The sequence below is a fragment of the Cetorhinus maximus genome, chromosome 4, assembly GCF_964194155.1.
Source record: "Cetorhinus maximus chromosome 4, sCetMax3.hap1.1, whole genome shotgun sequence".
In the NCBI taxonomy this organism is placed as follows: Eukaryota; Metazoa; Chordata; class Chondrichthyes; order Lamniformes; family Cetorhinidae; genus Cetorhinus; species Cetorhinus maximus.
Window position 1 is genome coordinate 12,472,558 of NC_135882.1, and position 25,232 is coordinate 12,497,789.

The 25,232-nt window shown below is 39.8% G+C and overlaps 1 protein-coding gene across 2 annotated transcripts in view; it reads left to right on the top strand.

Moving 5' to 3' along the window:
- The window catches only part of slc35b3 (solute carrier family 35 member B3), a 46,293-nt gene that overhangs the window by 5,615 nt on the left and 15,446 nt on the right, over positions 1 to 25,232 (top strand). Inside the window, exons 4-6 of one of the 2 annotated variants that reach the window (XM_078539937.1) lie at positions 11,356 to 11,510; positions 13,832 to 13,939; positions 17,446 to 17,543. In XM_078539937.1, the coding sequence (XP_078396063.1) occupies positions 11,356 to 11,510; positions 13,832 to 13,939; positions 17,446 to 17,543 (361 nt within the window). The remainder of the gene's footprint in view (positions 1 to 11,355; positions 11,511 to 13,831; positions 13,940 to 17,445; positions 17,544 to 25,232) is intronic. The other variant, XM_078539939.1, reaches the window with a different exon arrangement.

Sequence of the window (25,232 nt, forward strand, 5' to 3'; positions counted from 1 at the left end):
GCCATTTTACAAGCACTTCAGCCACTGGAGTCAAGAGACCATACGTATGCATGAACCTTGATTGCAATATAAGTATCAGCAAGCTATTTGACTGTAAGGAACACGACAACCAAATCCAACCCTGTCCTTTCTGATGTGGACTACTAGCAGTGGGCCACTGGATAATGATCCAAAACCAACCCAAAGCACTGCTGTCAATTGTAGTACCCAATCAACAGCCTGTCTGAAGCATTCAATAAGGTGCCAAATGCAAGGCTGTTCCACAAAATAAGGGCTTATAGAATTGAGGATAATATATTAGCATGGATAGCAGATTGGTTTATGGACAGAAAGCATTTTCATGTTGGCAGACTTACTAGTGGGGTGCCGCAAAGATCAATGCTAGGGTCAAATAGCTTGCTGATACTGATACTATTTAATTTCTCAGTTATTAACAATCATTAATTTAGAAGAAGGGACCGAATATAATATGTCCAACTTTGCTGGTGATACAAAGCTTGGTGAAAAAGTAAGCTGTGGGGAGGACACAAACTCTGCAGAGTGTTGTATACAGGTTAGCGAATGGGCAGATGGTGTTACTGTAGGGAAATGTGAGTTTATCCACTTTGGTAGGAAGAAATTATTAAATGTTTCAGTTCTGAGGGATCCTTGTGTCCTTAGACCTGAAGCACAGAAAGTCAACATGCAGTTACAGCAAGTAATTTTGTCATGGGGTTAAAATACATGAGTAAGGCAGCCATGCTGCAACTGTACATGGCCTTAGTGAGACCACATCTGGAGTACTGTGTACAGTTTCGGTCTCTGTACTGAAAGAAGGATATACTTGCCTTAGGGTGTATCAGAGGTTCACTAGATTGATTACTGAGATGAGAGTTGTCCTCTGAAGAGAGAGTGAGTAAAATGGGCCTCTACTTTTCTGGAGTTTAGAGGAATGGGAGTAATCGCATTGAGATATGTAAGATTCTAAAAAAGCCTGACAGGGTAGAGACGTGGTTTCCTCAAACTGGAGAGCCTTGAACTAAGCGCATAGTCTCAAGAGAAGGATTCAGTCATTTCGGCGTGAGATGGAGGCATTTCCTCACTGAGAGGGTTCTGCAAATCCTTGTAATTTTCTACCTCAGACTGTGGATGTTTGAGATGTCCAAGACTGAGTGTCATGAAGCTATTAATGTATATAATGTTATTGGAAATTATTTTTTTTAAATGGAGGTTTAGTCTTTGGGTGTGTCTTTGTGTGTCTTAATTGGTTTAAAGCCAGCTAGTCTGGGTGCTTTGATGTATAGTAGTTTTGAGATGTAAATAGAGAGGTATGGGGTATATTTGCATTTTGTTGAATAGAGCATTCAAGAAGGGGAGAGAAATCTTGTACCTAACTAGGAGAGTAATGTTTATATTACTAATAAAATTAGTACAATGAAAGGGGTTTTATTGTTAGAAGAGATGGAGTTCAAAGGGCCTGGTGATACAAGTAAAATTTACATTCAAAGAGAAGTACTGGGTATAACCTGAGGGGAGTTTGTGCACGCAAAGCAGAGGAATGTAACATCAAAGCAGCTGTGAGCCTACAACTGTCTGCAAAGGAACCAAATTCAAAGGAACCTTATTTTGAATTCGTAAGATGAAATGCTTTGCCTGTTGTCTGCTTAAAGTCTATTGGTTATGGTTGCCTTAGGGGAGATTAATTTGAGAAATTGTTAAAAAGTTATGATTTGTAGCAATGTGTATATGTTTAATTTGTTGTAAATTAATAAGTGTCTCATGTAGTTTGAGATAAACACCTCGAACTGGTGGCCTTATTCCTGAATTTAGAGCTGCAACTCAAAACATACACAATTGAAAATGTAGGTTATGACAGTTGTTTAAAGTTTCCCTCTGGGATTTTAAATAACAGCCTTTACCAACTGCTGTGTCATAACAACTGGGGGCTCTTGCGGGATAAAAATTATAATTCCTTGATTGGTTTGGAATTGGTGAATCTTAAGGTTACGAATACGAGAAGCACTTCAAATTCAGGAGTTGGTGAGATATTTTTAGAAGTAGTGAGACTGCAAGATGACTTTGGCAATTGCTAAGACTTGCCTGGGAGTAGAAAATATAACTCTGATTGGGTTGGAAAAAATAGCCAACAATAAGTTAAGAGTTGGCAGATAAGTTAAAATTGGGGTTACCTGAGGGTGCTAGGAAATCAGATATAATTAAGAGTGGAGCACATCATCGACAGTTGGAAGTGAAACCTGACACCAGTGAATCACAGCTGGAGGTAATGAGTTCCAAATGAAGATGCTTGAATTTAAACAAACAAAGGAACTGAAAAAGCTTGAATTAGAAGCAAAGGACAGAGAAATGACCAGGTAGAAAGGCAGGAGTGCGAAAGGGAGCTAGAAATTGTGAAGATGAAGGAGGAGGAAAGAGAGAGAGAGAATTCCAACTGAAAATGTTGACAGTTAAAGAGACACCAGTAGGTGAGGAAGGACTTATCTCCAGAGTAGAACCTAGTGGGGAGATGTTTAAATTTGTACAAGCTCTTCCAAAGTTTGAGGAAAAAGATATTGAAGCATTCTTTATTTCATTTGAGAAGCTAGCTAAACAGATGAAAATGGCCGCAGGAAAACTGGACGTTATTATTACAGTCTAAGTGGATACTCTTTCGAGTTACCAACAGTCACAGATTGCAACTTCTTTCGAGTACAATCACAGTTCTTAGTTTTCCAGGAGTGGGACATGAACCCACAACCCTCTGATTCAAAGGCGAGGGTGCTATGAACTGAGCCACAGCTGACACCTCCTAAGTTAGTGGATAGGGCACATGGGGTATATGCTTCGCTATCAGAAGAAATGTTAGTGAATTATGATGTGGTTTAAAAGGCTATTTTGAGTGCATATGAGTTGGTTCCTGAAGCGTACAGGCAGAAATTTAGGAATATGAGAAAACAGCCTGGGCATTATATTGAGTTTGAAAGAGTAAAACAAAGTAATTTTGACCGGTGGATACAGGCATTAAAAATAGAGACAACGTATGCAGCTCTTCGGGAAGTAATTCTTTTGGAAGAATTTAAAGATTCAGTCCCTTCGGTAGTGAGGACACATGTGGAGGAACAGAGGGTTGTTTCTGTAAGACAAGCAGCAGAGATAACTGATGATTAGTTAGTTCATAGAGCTTTTTTTGGTCACCCTTACAAATTGGAAAAGGATAAAAAGTGGGAAGGTGAAAGGAAGGTAGGTAGTCAGGGAAGAGGAGGAGTAGCTGGAAGTTCCCAGGAAGTTTTTTCTCAGGAAAAAAAAGGTGCTAAAGGTAGAAGTGACATTCGAAAATTGAGGTGTTTTCATTGTAATAAAGTGTGGGGCACACGAAGTCAGTATGTTGGAGATTGCAGGAAAAATCTGTTTGAATTGTTGGGATACAGAAAAGTTCAGGAAGTAGAAGTACTGTGTGTTCTGAGGTTCAAGCACAGGAGAAACCAGTGATTTGTGTACAGGTGAAACAGGGAGAATCAGTGATAGGTGAAGAAGTGGGAATTTTGTTCACGGTTTACTCAATCTGAGGATCAAGTTGCAGAAATGTTTAAATACTTTGTGTGTGAAGGGAAAGACTTTCCAGGTGTACAGGGTGGAGTAGGTAAAGATCTTAAAATTTTAAGAGACATAGAGCCAATCCTTAATGTTGTGGGATAGTGATATTTGTTCAAAAGGCATATTGCAGTAGCAGGTAATGATAAGTGCGGTTCACGGAGATGCTAAAATTATTCCGTTGTGGAAGGTAAATTTAAAGAGCAAATGGAAGGCAGGTGAAGTTATTGTTGGAGTGGTGGAAAAATTGCCCATTGCAGCGGTTCAATTTATTCTGGGTAATGATATAACTGGACCGCAAATGTGGATGATGCCTATGGTAGTTGAGCAGCCTGTAGAAGTGTTTTCAACAGAGGTGTTACAGAAGGAACATCCTGGATTGTTTCCTGATTGTGTTATAATGAAATCAAAGGCTCATAGGGAAGAACAAGAAAAATGAGAAAGGCAGGCAGTTCATAGGCAAGAAGAAGGTGTTGAAATCCAATTAGCTGGCACTGTGTTTGATAACATTGTTCAAGAGGAAAGAATACAGGACAATTCAGCTGAAGTGTTTAACTCAAGGAGGCTAGTGGAGTTACAGAAAAATTATTTGCAATTAAAGCAGTCATATCAGAAAGCTTATTCAGAAATAGAAGCAAAATGTATTCCAGTATGTTATTATCTTTGGGGAGATATTTTAATGTGAGATCATGTCTCAGCAAATGAAAGTTAAAGGGAGATGCATCAGATTGTAATCTCATTAGGGTATAGAAATGAGATTCTGAGGATTGCTCATGAAATTCCAATGGGGGGACATTTTGGAATTAGGAAAACACAGGAAAAGATAGAGGGGTTTTTTTGGCCAGGATTGCACAGGGATGTAGTCAAATTCTTTAGAACCTGTCATGCATGTCAAATAACAGGAAAACCACAAGCAATGATTAAGTCGGCACCTTTAATCCCAATACCAGCATTTGAAGAACCTTTTACAGGATCATAATTGATTGTGTACGACTAAAAGTGGAAATCAGTATTTACTGACAATAATGGATGTGTCTATCAGGTTTCCTGAAGTGATATCTTTAAGAAATATTACAACTAAGAAAATTGTGGAGGAGTTAATTAAACTTTTTACAAGATATGGTTTACCTAAGGAAATACAATCAGATCAGGGGTCAAATTTCATGTCATAGCTGTTTAAGGAAGTAATGAACAGCTTGGGGATAAAACAGTTTAAGTCAACAGATTATCACAAGGAGTTTTGAAAAGATGGCATCAAACTTTTAAAACTATGATGAGAGCATACTGTCAGGATTATGTACAAGATTGGGATACAGGAATTCCATTTTTGTTATTTGCTATTAGAGACACTCCTAATGCATCAACTGGTTTTAGCCCTTTTGAACTAGTTTATGGTCATGAGGTAAGGGGACCACTGACATTGATTCATGAGAAATTGGTGGGTCATAATTCAGAAACTATTCCCTGGATTACGTATCAAAGTTCAGGGGAAGGTTGAATAGAACATGTGAGTTGGCTAGGGAACATTTAAAGATATCACAACAAGTAATGAAAGTGAAGGCAAATAAGAAAGCTAAAACTCGCAGCTTTGTTTCTGGAGATAAAGTACTAGTTTTGTTACCAGTACTAGGTGATTCAATAAATGCAAGATTAATGGTCCTTAGAGGATTGAAAAGAAATTGAGTGAAGTAAATCATTTAATAAATACTCCAGATAGAAAAAAGAAGCAGAGGGTGTGTCATGTAAATATGCTTAAAAAGTACTTTGACAGGGAAGAGGAACAAAAAGAGGGATTAGTGATGATGGATGATGAGAAAGAGGTAGAAGTGCAGGACTCTGAAATTGATTTTCCTCTAATCAAATTGGTTAATGAGGGGCTGCTTGAAAATTTAAATAAAATATTGAGCTACCTTCCAAGCAAGTGTCAGTGATTTGGAAAAGCTATTGCAGTCACACACAAACCTATTTGTGGAAATAAGTTGGGAGAGGGACATTTAGCTATACATGATGTATGTATAGAAATTTCATCTTCAATATAAATTAAATCCGGCGAAGTTATCACAAGTACAAAAAGAAATTGATTTCATGCTTCAAAATGATATCATTGAGTCCAGTTGCAGTAACTGGAGTTCACCTATTGTACTGGTACCGAAACCGGATGGAACACACAGACTGTGTGTGGTCTATTGAAAGGTGAATGCGGTGGCAAAAGCAGATTTGTATACTATACCACTGTTGGAAGATTACATTGAGAAAGTGGGACTATCGAAATTTATCACAAAGATTGACTTGCTAAAAGGATATTGGCAAGTACCGTTGTCGGAGGGAGTAAAGGAAATATCAGCTTTTGTAACGCCAAGTGGACTATATCAGTTTAAATTCATGCCATTTGGTATGAAGAATGCACCTGCGACATTTCAAAGACTGACAAACAAAGTAATTGCAGGACTGAGCAATTGTGTTGTTTATATTGATGATCTAATCATTTTCAGTCAGACGTGGGAGAAGCATTTACAGCATCTGAAAGAATTATTTACTTGACTACAAGAACCTGATTTGGTGGTGAACTTGGCTAAAAGTGAATTTGCAAAAGCGCAAGTTACATATCTAGGCCATACCATTGGACATGGTAAGGTAGCTCCGAGAGATGCGAAAGTCAAGGCTATCATGGATTTCCAGGTGCCTACAACAAAACAAGAAGTTTTGAGATTTCTGGGCATGAATGGGTTTTACTGGAAATTTGTACCAAATTTTAGCGAGTGGTTGCTCCACTGACTGAGTTATTAAAAAAAGAACAAGAAGTTTCAATGGACACAGAAGTGTCAGAAGGCATTCGATAGTTTGAAGACTGTATTAACAATGACATCAGTTTTGGCAGTACCCAATTATGCCAAGCAATTCAAGTTGGCTGTTAACACAAGCGATATAGGCATTGGGGCTGTACTGTTACAAGAAGATGACACTGGAATTGAAAAACCGTTAGGGTATTTTTTACGGAAGATAATCAACGATCGAAAAAGAGACTGGGCTTGGTGTTAGCATTGCAGCATTTTGAAATTTATGTTGCAAACAATTCATCAGAAACAATTGTTTATACAGACCATAATCCTTTGAAGTTTTTGGGGAAATTTTGAGACAAAATTGCAAGAATTTTCAAATGGAGTCTATTATTACAACCATTTATTCTATGGATTATACATATTGCTGGAAGAGAGAATCTGCTCACAGATGCATTATCAAGAGTTTGAAGTTTAAAAGAAAATTGGACATTTTTTTAAAAACCTGGACACTGAACTGGAGTGAGTTCTGTTGATACCAAGGACTTCTGTATATATATATATATTATATATATATATATATTATGTTACTGCATGCATCTGGTAATGCAATCGTGTAATAAGTATAGGAAATAGTGTGAGATGGGTTATTACAAAATGAAGCCATCTTTTTGAATTATGACGGATCATTTTTTAATAAGAAGGGGGATGTCATGAAGCTATTAATGTATATAATGTTTTAGAATTTTTTTTTAAAATAAAGGTTTAGTCTGCGGGTGTGTCTTTGAGTATCTTAATTGGATTAAAGCCAGCTAGTCTGGGTGCTTTGATGTATAGTAATTTGAGATGTAAACGGAGAGGTAAAGGATACGTTTGCATTTTGTTGAACAGAGCATTCAAGAAGGGGAGTGAAACCTTGCACCTAGCTAGGAGAGACCACGCAACATTTTATTACTAATAAAATTAGCACTTATGAAAGGGGTTTTATTGTTAGAAAAGGTAGAGTTCAAAGGGCCTGGTGATACAATGAAAATTTACATTCAAAGAGAAGTGCTGGGTATAAGCTGAGGGGAGTTTGAATGTGCGAAGCAGAGGCATGTAACATCAAAGCAGCTGTGAACCTACAACTGTCTGCAAAGGAACCAAATTGAAAGGGACCTTATTTTGAATTCGTATGGTGAAAATGCTTTGCCTGTTGTCTGCTTAAAGTCTATTGGTTATGGTTGCCTTAGGGGAGATTAATTTGAGAAATTGTTAAAAAGTTATGATAGTAGTAATGTGTATATGTTTAATTTGTTGTAAATTAATAAATGTCTCATGTAGTTTGAGATAAAAACCTCTCGAACTGGTGGCCTTATTCCTGAATTTAGAGCTGCAACTCAAAACATATGCAATTGAAAATATAGGTTATGACAGTTGTTTAAAGTTTCCCTCTGGGACTTTAAATGACATCCTTTACCATGTCATAACACTGTTATATTTTAGGGCTCTAAGAGAATCAAGAGATATGGTAATCAGGCAGGAAAGTGGAGAATGAGATGGAAGTGAAATGGAGGCTGGAGAGATAGCAGAGGTATTGAACGAGTGCTTTGCATCTGTCTTTACAAAGGCAACTTGCTATCCAGGCCGAGGTGTGAGATGAGGTAACTGGTACACTAGAAGAACTTCCAATACCTCCCTCCTCTTGATTGTGAAGGCTATCTTTACTCAAAACAGATAAGGTGCCAGGACCGGATGAGATGCATCCAAGCGTACTGAGGAGAGAGAGCGTGGTAATTGCACTGGTGATAATCTTCCAGCCTTCCCTAGACGCAGGGAAGGTGCTAGAGGACTGGAGAACTATGAATGTTACACCCTTGTTCAAAAAGGGGTGCAAGGATGAAGCTGGCAACTACAGACCAGTCAGTTGGACCTCAGTGGTAGGGAAACTTCTGGAAACTATAGTATGGGATAAATCAATAATCACTGGCAGGAATAGAAGGACCTTGGTGTTTAAGTACATAGGTCATTGAAGATGGCAGGCTATGTTGAGAGAGCAGTTAATAAAGCATATAGTATCTTAGGCTTTATTAATAGGGACATTAAGTACAAGAGTAAGGAAGTAATGTTAAACTTGTATAAGACACTGCAGGATAATTAAGGAAAGTCAGCATGGATTCATCAAGGGAAAATCATGTTTAACTAACTTGGAGTTTTTTGAGGAGGTAACACAGATGGTTGATAAAGGAAACACTTGATGTGTTGTATGTGGATTTTCAATAGGGATTTGATACAGTGCAACACAACAGGCTTGTGAGCAAAACTCTAGGTCATGGAATAAAAGGGAAAGTAGGCACTTGGATAAGAAACTGGCTGAGTGACAGGAAACAGAGCAGTGATAAATGGTTGTTTTTCAGATTGGAGGAAGGTTTGTAAAGGAGCTCCTCAGGGGTCAGTGTTGGGACCCTTGCTCTTCCTGATATATGTTAATGACCTAGACTGTGGTGTGCAGGATATGATTTCAAAATTTGCAGATGATACAAAGATTGGAAATATTGTCAACTTTGATGGGGATAGTCTTGAACTTCAAAAGGACATAGACATGTCGGTGGATTGGTAGACAAGTGGCAGATGAAGTTCAATACAGAGAAGTGTTTTGGCAGGAAAGATATGGTGAGACAGGATAAAATAAAGAGAGGGCCTCTAAAGGAAGGGCAGGAATAGAAGGACCTTGGTGTATAAGTACATAGGTCATTGAAGATGGCAGGGAATGTTGAGAGAGCAGTTAATAAAGCATATAGTATCTTAGGCTTTATTAATAGGGACATTGAGTACAAGAGTAAGGAGGTCATATTAAACTTGCACAAGACACTAGTTAGGCCTCATCTGGAGTACTGTGTCTAGTTCTGGGTGCCATACTTGAGGAAAGATGTGAAGGCATTGGAGAGAGTACAGAGGAGATTCACAAGGATGATTCCCGGGATGAAGACCTGGAGATATGAGGATAGATTGGAGAGGATGGGACTGTTCCTTGGAGAAAAGAAGGCTGAGACTTGATAGAGGTATTCAAGATCCTGGGGATTATGCACAGGGTAAATAGAAACTGTTCCCACTCGAGAACATCAAGGACTAGAGGGCACAGATTCAACATAATTGGCAAAAGGAGCAAAAGTGATGCGAGGAAAAAAATTTTCACCCAGAGGGTGGTTGGAGTCTGGAACAAATTTCCTGAAAAGGTGGTGGAGGCAGGTTCTAACGACGTATTCAAAAGGGAATTGGATTGCTACCTGAAAAGAGAGAATGTAGAAGGTTACAGGGATAAGACAGGGGAGTGGGATTAGGTGGAATGCTCTTTCAGAGAGCCAGTGCAGACTCAATGAGCTGAATGGCCGCCTCCTGCGCTGTAAAGATACTGTGGTACTGTTATACTGTAAAAAAAAATTGAAAGTTTGTAAAATGTGTCCAATTAATGTCCTTGCACCACAACAAGCGGGTGTAATTGGCATACATGTACATTGCCAGATTGAATTAATCACCAATGTAGCCTGTTTCATGGACAGGACCAGATTCCAGCACAATTTTTTTTAAACTAACTCCAGGTTGTTGAAACCTGACTTGCAATGAATGTAATTTATGCTTGAAATATCTTGATTTTTTGCACTGGCTTGGCTAATTTTTGGAGAATTGTGCTGATCTCCCTGGTTCCTGTGGCTTAGGTATTTACTGATCCGTCAGAGGAGCCTGTGTTTCAAAGAAAATTGGCAGATTTGCTCTTAACTTTGACTTGTTTGCGGTTATTGTCTAGAACATGCCCTGACTTAAATGGTTGTTTTTTGAAGTTCTGTGGAATTGGGATAGACTTACTATATTCAAGAGCATATTTATTTCCAATTAACTAAAATTTCCAAACATTGCACCATTTTCAATTTTATATAAATCATATTCTGTATACATTTTAAAAATCAGATTGATGCAACTATGTTAACTTCTCAGCATAAATATTCAGAATAGTGCTATCAACTTGTATGAGCTTTTGGGTTTAATTGTATTGAGGCACTAATCTCTCATGTCCTGCCCAGCGGAGCTGGTTTTGTCATTCGTATGGCTGACGCCAGACCCCCAAAGCAACTGCTCTACTCAGAACTCTGTCATGGCAGGAGACTCCCGGAAGGACAACAGAAACACTTTAGGGATGGCTTCGAAGCGTCCCTGAAGGGATCAAACATCCCCGCCGACTCATGCGGGTCCCTGGCTTGTGAACAGTCAAAACGGAGAAGCTTCATTCGGGAAGGCACTGAACACATTGAAAGACTTTGTTGTGAGCATGTGGAGGCATTGGAGAGAGGGCACAAGTCTCCAATAGCTCATCTACCCGACCCTCCAAGCAGGTGGCAGAATTTGCAGATTGCACATTCAACTTAATCAACCATCTCAGAATCCATCAAACCAGAGTGGAAACAAGCCATCTTCGATCCCAAGGGACTGCCTAGGCAGAGAATCATATTTAAAACTAATTTATGTACAATGATGATTGGAATAAACACTTGGAATTGAATTGGACCCTTTGCTTTATGCAGGTCATTGATTCTCCGCAGCTAGCCAATAAAAAGAAAAGAAAGAATGACTTGCACTTCTAGTGCTTATAAAGCTTAAGTGCCACAGGACATCTCACTGTGCTTTACAGCCAATGAAGTTTTTTAAAGTGTCGTCATTGTTTAGGGAAACCACAAGGCACAGATGAGCTTATTGAACACAGTCTGATAAGGAATAGTTTCAAATGACCGTTGTGTTGCATGATGTAGCATTTTCAAAAGTAAGTCTGGTTTACGTTTGAACATTTTACCTGAGCATTTTTTGACTTGGGTATAAATGAAGTCGGAATCCCCCATGGAAGGTAGATGTTGTGTTTTTTTTAACTGTATAATTAAAAATTATAAACGATGATATAGCCATCGTCTACCAACAAAACCTATTGAGCATCAGCATTCACTGAATTTGGCTTTCAACCCTTCCTTTATGTCTTGTTTTGCAGAATCCCCTGGAAAACATATATGCTCATAGCATTTCTTACAGTGGGCACTATGGGCTTGTCAAATACCTCTCTGGGTTATCTGAATTATCCAACTCAAGTAATCTTTAAATGCTGCAAGCTGATTCCTGTTATGATAGGAGGAGTCTTCATACAAGGTACACACGAGAGTTGTAAATTCAGTTCCTAAAATGCAATGCAATGTTATCTGACAGAATTTTTGCAAAACCAAACTTTGCACGAGATTTGTATTCCACGTTCCTTTTGCTGAATAGAAGTGTTTTTTATAATTAGCATTTAACATGCCTTAATTCCTGTGCTGAGAGTAATTTTGCTGTACACAGTTTGTAAAACTCTATTTTTGGAAACATAGTTATCCGCAAATTTTCATTTTTCAGTGATTGGAATAGTGGCAGTTAGGTTACAGTATATTGCCTTTGAGTGTGTTTGGTTATTGTATTAAATATTCAATGGGGAAAAATATAGAATATTGTTTAAATGTGAATGATGACTATGTTACAACAATATGAGATTACTGCACAGTTTTTTTGGGTTTTTCATTTGTGGTTTTCACAAACCTAAGTACCTCAAATTGCACTTCGAGTGGACTTAATTCTGTTAAAAGTAACAGTAAAAACTGAGCAATTCCATGAATCTTAGAAGGTGCTGATCCCAATTTAAAATGTTAATTAGTAAAGATATTTGTCAGATAATTGTCATTTCAGACTATTATGTTGATAGAACACAAGTATGCACCCATATTTCCTGCTGTTTCCAATCTCTCACTTCAAGTTGGAAAACATAAAATAAATAGTGGAATTTCTCTCTTTTTGCTCTGGAGTCTGTCAGCTAAAGAGATGTGTGTTGGGTGATGCTGATTGCAGATTTCGAGAAGTAATGCTATTTTCAGGCTAGCTTGATGAACGAGAAAAAAGCACCTTGATTTCTGAGTACAAATGGTCCAGCTCTACAGATACTGTTAGTTTATTTATAGTTAATGTCAGAGATTTGTATAAAAGTTAATGAGATTGTCTATATCTAAGGTCAAAAAAGAGCATTTGTCTATCTAGCCTGTCTTTTGTACTGTCCTACCAGCTGCAACTGATAAATATTTCTCTTCAAGATACTTGCCTAATTTGGTCTAAGCTACTTGACCCGACAAGCTCCCTTGCTAACCAATTCCAAAAAATCACCTTCTCTTCAGCGAAGAAATGCTTTGCTACATCCTGCTCGAGTCTTTATCAACTTCTACAAGTGTAACCTTGTACTATTATCCTGCATCTAATCACATGTCCTTGACTGATGCCTGGTTCCTCTGAGCATTAGTAATTTAAATAACATCTTAAATCTATAAAGCACCTTTTCATATGATAAAATGTTCACCAGAGGCATGAGAAAAACTGACACTGAGCTGAACAAAGGAGGAGAGATTTCAGAGTGGCCTACACCTTGGTTTAAGAAATGGATTTTAAGGCGAGCCTGAATGAAGGAGAGAGAGGTAAGGAAGTAGAGGGGTTAAGGGTCAGAGTTCAGGAGGCAAGAATCAGGGATGGTTATAGGACTGGAGGAGGTTGCAGAGAAAGGGGTTGTGTGGCAATGGAGGATTATAAACACAAGGATAACCATTTTAGATTCAAGGTGTTGGGGGAGCCAGGAGCTTGCATAGATAAGGGATAACGGGTGATGTGGAGGATAGGATACAGGCTTCAGGGTTTCAGACGAACTAAGTTTATGTAAGATGGGAGGTTTGGGAGGCTGGTCAGAAGAACATTGGAGTAATCGAGTTTGGAGCTAACAAATGCATGTCCAAGAATTTCAGTGACAGATGGGCTGAATTAAAGTGTGGATAGAAATAGATAGTCTTTGTATTGGAGACGTTATGGGGTTGAGCTTCTGCTAGCGTTAACACAGGTTGCCAAGGTTGCATGTTCAATTTGAGGAAAAACAATGTGAAGCTGAATTTAATATAGCATTTTTCACAAAATGCTTCACGGTCAATAAAGTCTTTTTGAAATGTAGCCGCTACTGTATCTATAGTAAGGTCCTGCAAACAGCAGTGAGACAAATGATCTGTTTTTGGCACTGTTGGATATAGAATTAAATGTTGGCCAAAACACCAAACAAATCAATCTGCTTCACAAAGATTGCATCAATTCTTCCAGTGACCATTTGCTCCATTACATATTCTGTAATTTTACTTGGTCAATTTCACTGACAAGCGCTTAACGTTCTGCAAGGAAAAGTAGATACAGTGAACTGTGGATGAAAATTGATGGTATTACATTGTCATTTGGATCAGTATTAAGCAGAATAGTTAATTTTTGAAACCAAGCCTGAGTATCTTGTGATTATAGCCTGATTTACCTTGACCCCCACCACCCCAGACCTTGCAGGTTTTATCATTGGAAAGCTTTCTTAGAAGTAAAACTATCAATGTACATCCATAATCACTTGTTAATTTGTTTGCTTCCTATAACAGGGAAACGCTACAATATTATAGATGTGTCTGCTGCACTTTGTATGAGTTTTGGTCTGATTTGGTTCACTTTGGCTGATAGCACAGTGACACCTAATTTCAATTTGACAGGTAAGGCATGTAATTTCTGTCAATTTAAAAACTTTTGTTAAGAACTTGAGTGTTGGCTATTTTTATGCTATCCCTGAATATCTGGTTTCTCTTCCGGGCGGTTGTGTAATAGAGTGTTTTGATTCTTAACAGCTGAGAACTTGTGCAGTTAAGCAGTTGGGTCTGATTTATTGCATTTACGTTTAAACTGGTGTCTTTGGAACTTAGTAAACTTGCAGAATATCTTGAATTCCTTTTAACCATCCAATTTTTATATGTCCATCGATTGCAGTTATCATTCGCAGCACAGATTTTTAACCTACTGAACCAACATTTGTAGAGTTGCACTGAAACTAGCATGTAATGTATCACCTAAAGGAACAGATGTGCTCACAAATTTTTCATCTTATGAACCAAGTCAGAGTATAACTATGGCTTTGAATAGTTAACTTGCTTCTAAAACATTTGTTTCAAAAGTGCATAAGTGCATTTTTTTAAAAAATAAAAGCAAGCCTATTCAATATTGGCTGTAAACCTCACTGATAGTTTCTTGGAATTTGAACATTATTTGTATAAACTGTTCTGATATACTGAGTATTAAGTTTCAGGTAGTGAATACACATGAGGTCAACTGCCTGAGGGTTGATAGAGTGGCTGACAGTCACTTCAGAGACCAAATTTACTTCCCTAACGTATATTTGCTACTATTTTGGTATCACTGACACACAAAATAAAACAGGAGCACCTGCATTTTCACTGACCAGCAGTTTCTTCGGAGGAGTAAAATGCCTTGGCAGCTGTATAATCCTGAGTAAATCCGATTTGCACTGGACAGTTTTGCCTTGAGAAGCAAAATTTTGCCTTTTGAGTACAGTGGTGTGTGATGTTATGAAATAAAACTAGCCTTCTAGACAAAGTCAGTTGAAGCAGTAGAAGCTAGAGTAAACTAATGTAGAGAACTGCAGTCACCTTGTGGTCAAGGCTCTTATTAACAAATGGCTTTTGTGCCTCTCTAGGCATTCTCTGAAGGGCCTTTTGATCTGTTACTGCCTTCTAATAAGCAGCAACCCTCACTTGTCCCAACATCTCATGGATTTTCCCATCTAGCGCACCTGCTGGGGGCTAACCTTGTCAACCTTTAGTACATCTTGTCCACTACTTGGACTCTGCCAGTGGTTCAGCAATCACTGCCCCCCTTGCCATTTCCCGTCAGAGTGTCCATTCACTTATACACAACTGCTTTATTGTGGTCAATTCCATTCACATCCTAGCTCTGATTTGTACGGATATTTGGTTCATGAGCTCCATACCTTCTGTCATACTGAAGTTTCCAGCCTACGCTATGCTTTATATTGCCTACCCTGCCCAAGCCGCCATGGATTGGCGTAGCCCTTATCACCAAATCTGTCTCTTTTCCCTGACTTTTCTGGTGCTCCTCCTTTTTGAGCACCTTATCTTGACCACACACTTTTTCCACCCCACCCATCCCCACCTTCCCGCCAGTGGCAGTCCAAGTTTCTCTCCAAAATCTGCTGCTCCTCCTTCCACTTCGCCTCCGCATTGAGTAACTCCTCATCTTTGGTGATTTCAATCTTCACCTCAACTTGCCTTTCTCTCTCTTTAATTTCACTGTCTTTTTGTTCTCCTCCAACCTCTCCCTGCATATAAACTCTCCTACCCAAATTCATGACTAAGCCCTCAGCCTAGAAGTCCCACATGGCTGCACTCTTCCCATGATCTCTATCACTATCTTGAATCCCTCATACCCACATACTCCTACCCTCTTCCAACCCTACTTCCCATGTCCATGTCTGGGAATAAAAACTAACTTAGAATTGCACTTTTGTCATACTTCTGCAACTGTTGACATGCTCAGATACTCCCATCGCCTCCACCCATGAATCTGTTCCAAGTAAAATCTTAACTGGTCAACCCTCATGGTATGCAGCAACCCTGAACGATGCCTTCTCTCCTTGAAGTTGAGCTTATCAGACACACAACTGGCTTAGCCATCCATTACCAGATCTGATTGAATCACAACCATTGTCGTGCCTCACTCTCTGCTAAACCTGCTCCAAGATCATCCCGGAGATCCAAAGTAACTCCTGGCACCTTTGCTTGAGCATCAGCAGTTTCTTTAAATCCCTCCCCCTGTCCTCTTACTTCCAACAAGTGTGAAAAGTTCATGGCCTTTGAGTAAAGTTGAAGCCACCTATTAGCTGTTTCTGCTGCTCTCCCTTCTTCCCTTAGCCCTCACCCTAAACCTTTCACTGAATATTTCATGAGATGCAACTTCTGTTCCCTTGACCCCATTTCCACAAAACTCTTTTCTTAGTGTTCTTATTAGCTAACATTCATAAAATGGTTGACAAGAACAGAAAATACTGAAAACACTTGGCAGGCCAGGCAAAATCTACAGAGAGAAGTAGAATTCTCATTCCAGGTTGACCTTTCATCAGAATGGCCTGGCAAAAGATCATCGACCTGAAATGTTAACTTTGTTCCTCTCTGCGCAAACACTGTCTGGCCTGCTGAGCATTTCCAGTATTTTCTGTTCTTCAGATTTCCAGCATCCACAGTGTTTTACTATTGTAAATGGTTGTCTCTCCTCAAGTAGTGACCCCCTCCCTTTTTAAAATTGCCATCATCAAACAGTTCCTCAAAAAATCCATCCTCAATTCTTCTGTCCTTGCAAGCCACTGTCTCATCCTCGCACTTCCTATTATCTTGTGCATCTCTTTGCTCCACTATCTCTGGCTGTGACTTCAGCAAACACACTCTGAAGCTCTCTTCCCACCATACCCCCTCCCCTGACATCTCTGCCTTCCTCTCTTCTTTTAGGACCCTCTTTAAACCCACCTCTTTCATCAAGTTTGCAGTCACCTACCTAAATATCTCCTCCTTTGGCTTAGCGTCCACTTTTGTCATATTATGCCCCTGAGAACCGGCTTGAGCTGTTTTTTCTACTTTAAAGGCGCCATATGAATGCCAGCTGTTCTAAGAATTTATTGTCTATTAGAATGCTTGCTTCGTCGCTTTTTAATATTACAGTATATTTCAAAATAATATACATTTATTGGTTTTGAAAACCTACTTGCTTCCCCCTCCCTCTGTCCACATTCACCCCACCGCCACTGATGCCAGCATTGCTTTGATTGTTGACACTGTTGAGTTGACCAAATATTAAATATAAAATACTTTACTATAGAAGTTCTAAGTTGAATAAATATTGTACAGTTTTATTCAAGATGTTGCAGTAAATAAAATGCTAGCCGTCTTGGTAATTGCATGTCTTAGTTGAACGTTATTTTATCAAAGATGAGATGTTAATGCTTGCTTGCATCATTGGCAGTGAAAGCATGTGCAGTTTAATTACAAAGATTTTGTTTGGTCTTGCCAAGAAGGAAGAATTCTGAAACAAATATCTGAAGTGTTGTTTTATTAACATAGCACGTCATGTTTGACTAAAGTGGATGATTGTGATTTCCTTATGCTTACGGTTAGTTTGAAACCCTCCTGTTCTCTAGGAGTAGCACTTATCTCGATGGCACTTTGCGCCGATGCAGCTATTGGAAATGTACAGGAGAAAGCAATGAAACTACATAATGGTTCAAATTCAGAAATGGTAAGTGATTTCATGCCCTACCTCCTTGGCCAGTTATTTCGGTATCTGTTGAAGGCATGACAGTGTAGACCAAATTCAAATTAATGGAACCTTATTAAAATAACCTTTATGTTCTGCCGTTTGCATTTGGAGCAAGACATGCTTCAGATTTTCGCCACAATGGATTGGATCTCCACCATGGTAGAAATGCCCAAAAATTGGAAACCCCGCCCCCGAACACAGCACTTCCCATTTTCATGAAGGCAGGGTCCATTTCGCACATGCTCGGTTTACGGAGGCAGCTGGCCATTTAAATTGCCAGCTGCCTCCACTGAAGTGTGATTTTAGTAGATCAGGAGTGTGAAACCTGATGTGTGCAGGTAAGAGCAGGTCTGAACTTGGTGAATTTGTTTGGTTAGCCAGAGTACCCCTTTGGAGAGGTACGGTACCCTTTTGGATCTGGTCCCAGGGCACCTTTGGTGAAGGTTAGGTGCCCTTTGGAAGTGTTAAAATTAGGTATGAATGTGCGTAAAAATGCAGAAACTCATTACTGTCAAGCTTATTGAAATTGTCAATGGACCTGTCAAAAACAATTGTTATAATTATCAGAGCACCTGTCAAAAGAAGCTGTGAAGGCATTTAAAAGTCCAGCCATTTAAATAATTGAAAAATAAATGTCTGGAAAGTTTTTTTTTTAAAAAGTTATTGCTTGCTATTTAACTTTGCCTGTTGACATTAGCCTGAGGACTCTTATTAGTGGTTTAGTGCCGCCTGACTGATTTCACAACTGTGCATTATCACAGTAGGGTGCCTGCCATTTTACAGTTTATAGGACAGCTACAAGCTGCTATAAATTCTTTGATGTGGGACTATGAATTCGAATGCGTTTTGTTATAAGGGATTGTGCACTTGAATGAAATGTTTGTTGTTATAAGGCTTTATGTAATTGAAGAAATGTAAATGTAGTAAATAGCCTTTTATGAATGAAAGTATTTTTTTCCAATATGTTGAAGTCTGTAATAGACACTTAGAACTTTATAGAACTTTATTTTATCTAATCTCTGCATGGGCCCTGAGGTCTGCCGACGGTGGATACGAGGCGAGTTGGCATGGTAGGTGTAACTGTAAAGGGTGGTTGGGGGGGGGGCGGACATGGGTTGCATGAATTGGCAGTAAGTTGGCTATAAAGAGCCACTGGGTGTGGAGGGGCATAGGTTGGCATAGGGGCTATAAAAGGCCATGGGGGATGGGTGCAGGGCATAGGTTAGCATAGATGGGCTATGGGGGATGTGAGGTGGGGTGAGGGCTGGAGGGATGTTCTATGTTTTAATCTTTATTGTTATATTTGGACTCAGGCCGGAGCCCCAAGGTCTTGCACCCAGCCCGCCTCTGCACCCAGCAGCCTCCTCACTACCTCTTCCCAGGTTGCCTGCCCTGAATTTTAATCCAACCCAACTCCCAGACCGAAAATCTGACATCTGGGCAGCCATCTTTAAAGGTCACATTCGTGGAGCCAGGAATTCTCCTGACTCTGCGCACCCAACCCAGGAGTGAAAATCTGGGCCATGCTCTTTAAAGCTGCAGTATCCAATGTAGTTGGATTTTAAAAATCAAATTATTTCCAAGTGCCGTCCATTTTAAATCCTGTCTGGGAAAATATTTGCCTTTTACAATTTAATTGTCTTGATGTGCTGGCCCTGGAGAGGAGGTTCATGAGAAAGATCCCAGGAATGAAAGGCTTAACATATGAGGAACGTTTGAGGACTCTGGGTCTATACTCGATGGAGTTTAGAAGGATGAGGGGGGATCTGATTGAAACTTACAGAATACTGAAAGGCCTGGATAGAGTGGACGTGGGGAAGATGTTTCCATTAGTAGGAGAGACTAGGATCCGAGAGCCTCAGAGTAAAGGGAAGACCTTTTAGAACAGAGATGAGGAGAAACTTCTTTAGCCAGAGAGTGGTAAATCTATGGAATTCATTGCCACGGAAGGCTGTGGAGGCCAGGTCATTGAGTGTATTTAAGACCGAGATAGATAAGTTCTTGATTGGTAAGGGGATCAAAGGTTACGGGGAGAAGGCGGGAGAATGGGGTTGAAAAACGTATCAGCCATGATTGAATGGCGGAGCAGACTCGATGGGCCGAATGGCCTAATTTCTGCTCCTATGTCATATGGTCTTATGGCCTTATAATTCAGATTGTGATGTACAATTTGATATAAATATACTTTGCTAAGTTTTAGTTGTATGAAAGTTAGCCATTGATGTAGCCATTCCTTATGTTGCTCTTCCCTTTTTTTTTGCCACTCTACATACCACTGTTTTTCACAAAGGAGATACTACGTTTTAAAAAATGCTTTCCCATTCCTGACAAAATTCAATAGATGTGTAAAGCTGGCAGCCATGTCCCGTTGTTTTATTTTTGTTAGATATGGAAATAACAACTCTGGCTCAACTAAATGCTGATCAGGTGGAACATCTTTCAGTTTGCATAATGCATAAAATTTAAATATAATCTTCTTGGAGCTGCATTTTGCATTTGATAGCAAAATGCCTGTATGGAACCTGCATGTTGTAAACCAAACAGTTATTTGACAATTTCATGACCTAATGTTCATAGCCAATTCAAAGTGGAGTTCTGCATTAACATTTTCCAGATAATTAGAGTTATGTTAAACTGGCAAAACACCATGGATAGTGTCCTTAAGTGAATCAATTGGTAGCTCTACTGTACAGTTGCAAATTGTACTGAATAGCTGCTCATACTGGGGTGACACAATCTGTCATATTGGTGAAATCTAGCCATCAGTTCCATTAACTGTATTAATCAACTAAACAGAACAAAATATAATAGCAGGCTTCTCGTAACAATGCTCGCAGTGTGTTGGTGCTTTTTCTTAAGAACAGTGTCACTGATTTATCAATAAAGCTGGGTGTAGTCTAGAAGCACTGCGACAAGGGATCTGGGAGCAATCAGGAGAATTGTCTCGTTATTATTGATAATTTGGGAATGGTTCTGGGATCAGGAAGCACTGGAAATGCGCTGTTTAAGGGTTTGTGAGCATTGAAAGGTGTTCTCAGGCCCTCGGATGTGGGCTTTGCTGGCAAGGCCTACATTTATTGCCCTGGAGAAGGTGATGGTGAACCACCTTCTTGAACTGATGCAGCCCATGTGATGTAAATGTACCACAGTGCATTAGGGAGGGAGTGCCAGGATTTTGACCAGTGACAATGAAGGGGCGGCGATATCTTTCCAAACCAGGTTGGAAAATGACTTGGAGAGGAACTTGCAGATGGTGGTGTTCCCATGAGCCTGATGCAAGTGTTCTCCTAGGCATTAGCTGTCGCAGATTTGGAAGGTGCTATTGGTAAGCCTTGGCGCATTGCTGCAGTACAAAGTGTAAATGGTGCACATTGCAGCCACAGTGTGCCACTGGTGAAGTGAATGAATGTTTAGAGTGGTAGGTGAGGTCCCTGTCCCTGGTAGACAGACTTTGGGGAATTTGGAGGTGAGTTACTAGCCACAATAACTAACCCTGTTCCTGTAGTCGCAGTATTTGTGTGGCTGGTCCAGTTAGGTTTCTAGTCAATGGTAACTCCCAGGATGTCGATGGTGGGGCATTCAGCAATGGTAATGCTGTTGAATGTCATAAAGAGGTGTTTGGATGATCTCTTGTTAGAGATGGTAATTACCCATCACTTGGGTGGCATGAATGCTGCTTGTCACTTATCAGCCCAAAACTGAATGTTGTCTAGGTCTTGCTGTCTGTAGGATTGGCATATTGTGGTCATTTTGGCATTTGAGGTTGTTGGGCTCTGAGGGGAAGCTGGCCTTAGCTGTCTTTTGTGATCTCTAGGATTGCAGAATGTGCCTTAAACTGTCCATGGTCCCTTCTAAAAGTTTTCAATTCAATCCCACCACCAACAGCTCAATTTTTGCATCTGACGTTTAATTGTCCCCTCCCCACCCCCACTGCTTGTCCAATTGTTGCCAGATCTTGCCTTAAAAGTGTTACTGCTTCTGAAAGTTAATGGTCAAGATTACAGGCTTCAGCTGGTATTTTCCTAACATGTAGCCCTGTCTTGCACCAGGAGCATAGAAATGGAAAATCTGCTCTATACTGCACTTTAGGTGAGGATGCTGACTTGTGCAGTTTTTAACAAGCATGTATGTCCATAAACAAAAGTTACCCACAATAGTGCTTGTTCATCATTAACGGGGGAAAAATCCTTTAGTCTCTGGTTCAGAGAATAGGCATTTTTAACTGAATTTTCATGAAAGAAAGAAATGAGTGGTGAAGTGAGGAATTCTTTCTTGATAGACATTCTTTTGTTTTCTTTTTTAACCATCCGAGAAACACAGCTACTCTGATCAGAAGTGTTGTCTGCCTCAGCAGTTCAAAACAGAGAATAACATTTGTTGATCGATTAATTGCAAACAACCTGAAATAAAGCTTTGAAAATTAAATTTCCAGTTTCTGTTGAAGCCTTTTGGAAAAAGCAAAGAAACTGTCATTGTCATAGTATTAAAGGAGAGAATCTTCTACCTTTCATCTCCTGCTGTTACTCAGATTGCATGCTGTGAAATTCTACAAACTGCACATGCTAGAATGCACAGATGTGGTTGAAAGGTTGATGGAAATATTCAGTTGAAGCCAAGGCAATTGAGACGGGCTGAGGCCCAAAAGAAAAAGCTTCAATGAGGTTTTGAAGAACACACACAGTTCTGTGGGTAAATTCAATCAAGTTATTATGAAACGTGCAATTATTTTGTTTAAAAATTAGAAATTTCGATTACTAAACTGCCAATAAACATTTTGTAATTTGAATTGGTTTATGTGACCACAAAATATTGAGCTACTGATTTTTTTCCCATCCATATTTTGCTGAAAACTGTTTCAAGAAGTAATATTTAGAGTGCATGTGCGCACAAGGTTTTTAATTTGCTGATATATTTATGTATGAAATACATCACTTCAGATACAGAAGCTACTTCTATGGAAATACTGTGTGGGCAACATTTCCCCCCTCCCCCCCGTTGGGGGGAAGGTGCAGAGCTACCATTTTACGGGCCCGCCCAGCGTGATGTGCGCCAGGAAGTGCAATGTGCTCCCTCTGCTGGGGAGGGGGGTATTCCCTCAGCCGGGAGCGTGCTCTTTCGCGCATGTGCGTGAAAGAGCGCACAGATCTCTCTGAGTCAAAGTGCAGCTCTGATTTAAAATTTTCAATAAAGGTGATTAAATAATTTCCCTGCCATGCCCCCTCATGTGACACTGTCACACGAGTTGGGACATGCCCATAACTTTTATTGTAAAATATTCTGCATCTTTTAAATCACTCATGAAACCTCATCCCGCCCATGGATGAGGTTTTATGTTTTTTCACAAGCCCGCCTGGGCTCCCGGCCTGCCTGCCAACCTTAACGTTGAACGGGCAGGTCCATTAATGAGTTCATTTGGCTTTTTAATGGCCTTAATAGGCCGTTGACAGGTCGGAGGCCGTGCTTCCGAGTTGGATGTGCCGCCGAACTGACAATCTAAATGACGGGGTGACGTCAGGATACTTGCCTGACGTCACACCGCGTCATTTTACACTCCCGCTCACTGACCGGAGATGCTGGCCTATGAGAATTCCCTTGTATATCACTCAAACTGAGTGACTAGCCTTTTTTTATCAATCAGTTCCACTTAATTTCCCATGGAATCTTTTGAATTACAATTGAGTCCCAAAATGAATGGCAGAATTTAATCCAGATTTGAGGGTCTCAACTGGCAACAGTCCCATACCACCTCCTTTGGGGACGACCCACCATATCAAGTGCCTCTCAGGCACTTAAGCGTCCAGTGGTAGGCCTCTCCTAAGATCAAGGGTGGAAAACCTGTCCCCACCAACAGCAGACAGCAGCAGTGAGAGTGGTGGCAACTGCCAGGGCAGTGCACCCAGCAGAGGCCCAGGATCAGCGAGGAACCCCAAGCCACAGGCGAGTGAAGGCAGCAAGGGCAGGGCAGTGGATTTCGGCGGCCCCCCCCCACCACCACCACCACCACTGTCTTTTCCTCCCCATTCCACCCCTTCCCTGACGCTGGGTCCTTTGATCAGACACTGAGTGCCTTTGAATGAGGAACCCCTTCCCTCTTTCAAAGAGCTGGCAAAGGCACAATGGGCCAAATGGCCTCTCTCTCTGCAGTATGATTCTATGCATGTAGCTTTACTGTACTTTTTAAAGACCCTTGTTTGTTTTCATGAGTTTGTGCTCTTGAAAAACAAACTGACTTTGTCCAAATTTAGCAGGCTTTGTGGGGTCCAGTTTTCCCACTGAGTTTTCTGAGGGGGTTTTGTACCAATCATAGAACTTGAGCAATAAAGCTTTTAAATTGGCAATATAAACTGATTTTAACAATCCTTATCATTTACGGAAATAATAGTGGTGTAAGTGCCTTCCACCGTGTACTCTGGAATCTGATTGTCAGTTTGTTCAGTGGAAAGAATGTGTTTGAAAATGTTTAGTCACTGTACACGTAGCGCATGAGAGGCCAAAGTATTGCTTGCGCGTTCTTGTTGTCCAGCAAATAATCCATGATTCACAAATTACATTTCTTGTGTAGCAAGATGCAAGAGAAAGCATAAGTTAAGAATTCCATTTGCTGGAATCATTGGCACATACTCTAATTTCATCTTCTGTCACCCTTCTATATATTCCAGGCCAAACAATTAATAACTTCTTATGCTGTCAAACTTTAATCTCTTGTGCCTCACCAGCTTGTAGTCTTGTGTTCCTTTGGATTTTGAAATTTGGGTTATACTTGTTTTTTTTTTAAATCACATACTTACCTTCTACAGAGCATGGTAGTAAACTAGTTGGTGATCCCTCAGATCTGACTGTGTGATTGGCAATTTGCAGCCATGTTCTACTGTCTGATGGTCTCTCCTACTCCTGTCTTCTTTCGTGTAAATTGGAGGTTGTGCGTGCAACAGAGACCAATATTGCTTCCCCAGTAATTTCTCATCATTTAATTGGTAAAGTGTTGCTTTTCTGATGGATTGTGTGTTCCAGCTCCATTTCTGTACAAAACTTCTACATTAATAGAAAACTCACTCATAAGAGGGTCAAGTGTCTTGTTTGTTATATGTTAAACCATGGCAAGATTGAGATGCTGAGAGGAAACTTATTTGGTATTCCTAGGAATATTGTAAATTCCTCACATTTGCTAACAAATAGAAGCCCAGATTTCTAATGTGGTTTCACTACCAACTATGATTTAAGACCTTTAGAAGTCATTTGTGGTTTTGCTGCTCGTGAATAACCTTTCTTTCTTATTAAAAGACTGTATTCCATAGGCACAAGAGAGCGGTTGCTCCTTGAACTCACATTGATACATGTTGCTTTTTTCAGATAAAAAAGCAGCAAGTGGTAGCAATGAAATATGAATTTAAAAAACTCTTATTTAAACTGACCACACACTAAAAGAAGAAGCTTGTAGCTTGATAATGCACCAAAGGAAGCACAAGTTTTAAAGCTAACTAGAATTAGACAAAATACATTTTTCATTACCCATTTTAGTAAAATATTAACATGCTTGCACATTTCATTTGAGTTTACTGATCTCACTAAAAGGAGATTGTCTCATGTCCCTTTTGGCAGTATATTGTATTTTGGTATAATTTATATCCTAAACAGCTTTATTGTAAAACCTGAGGGCATGGGGTTGGT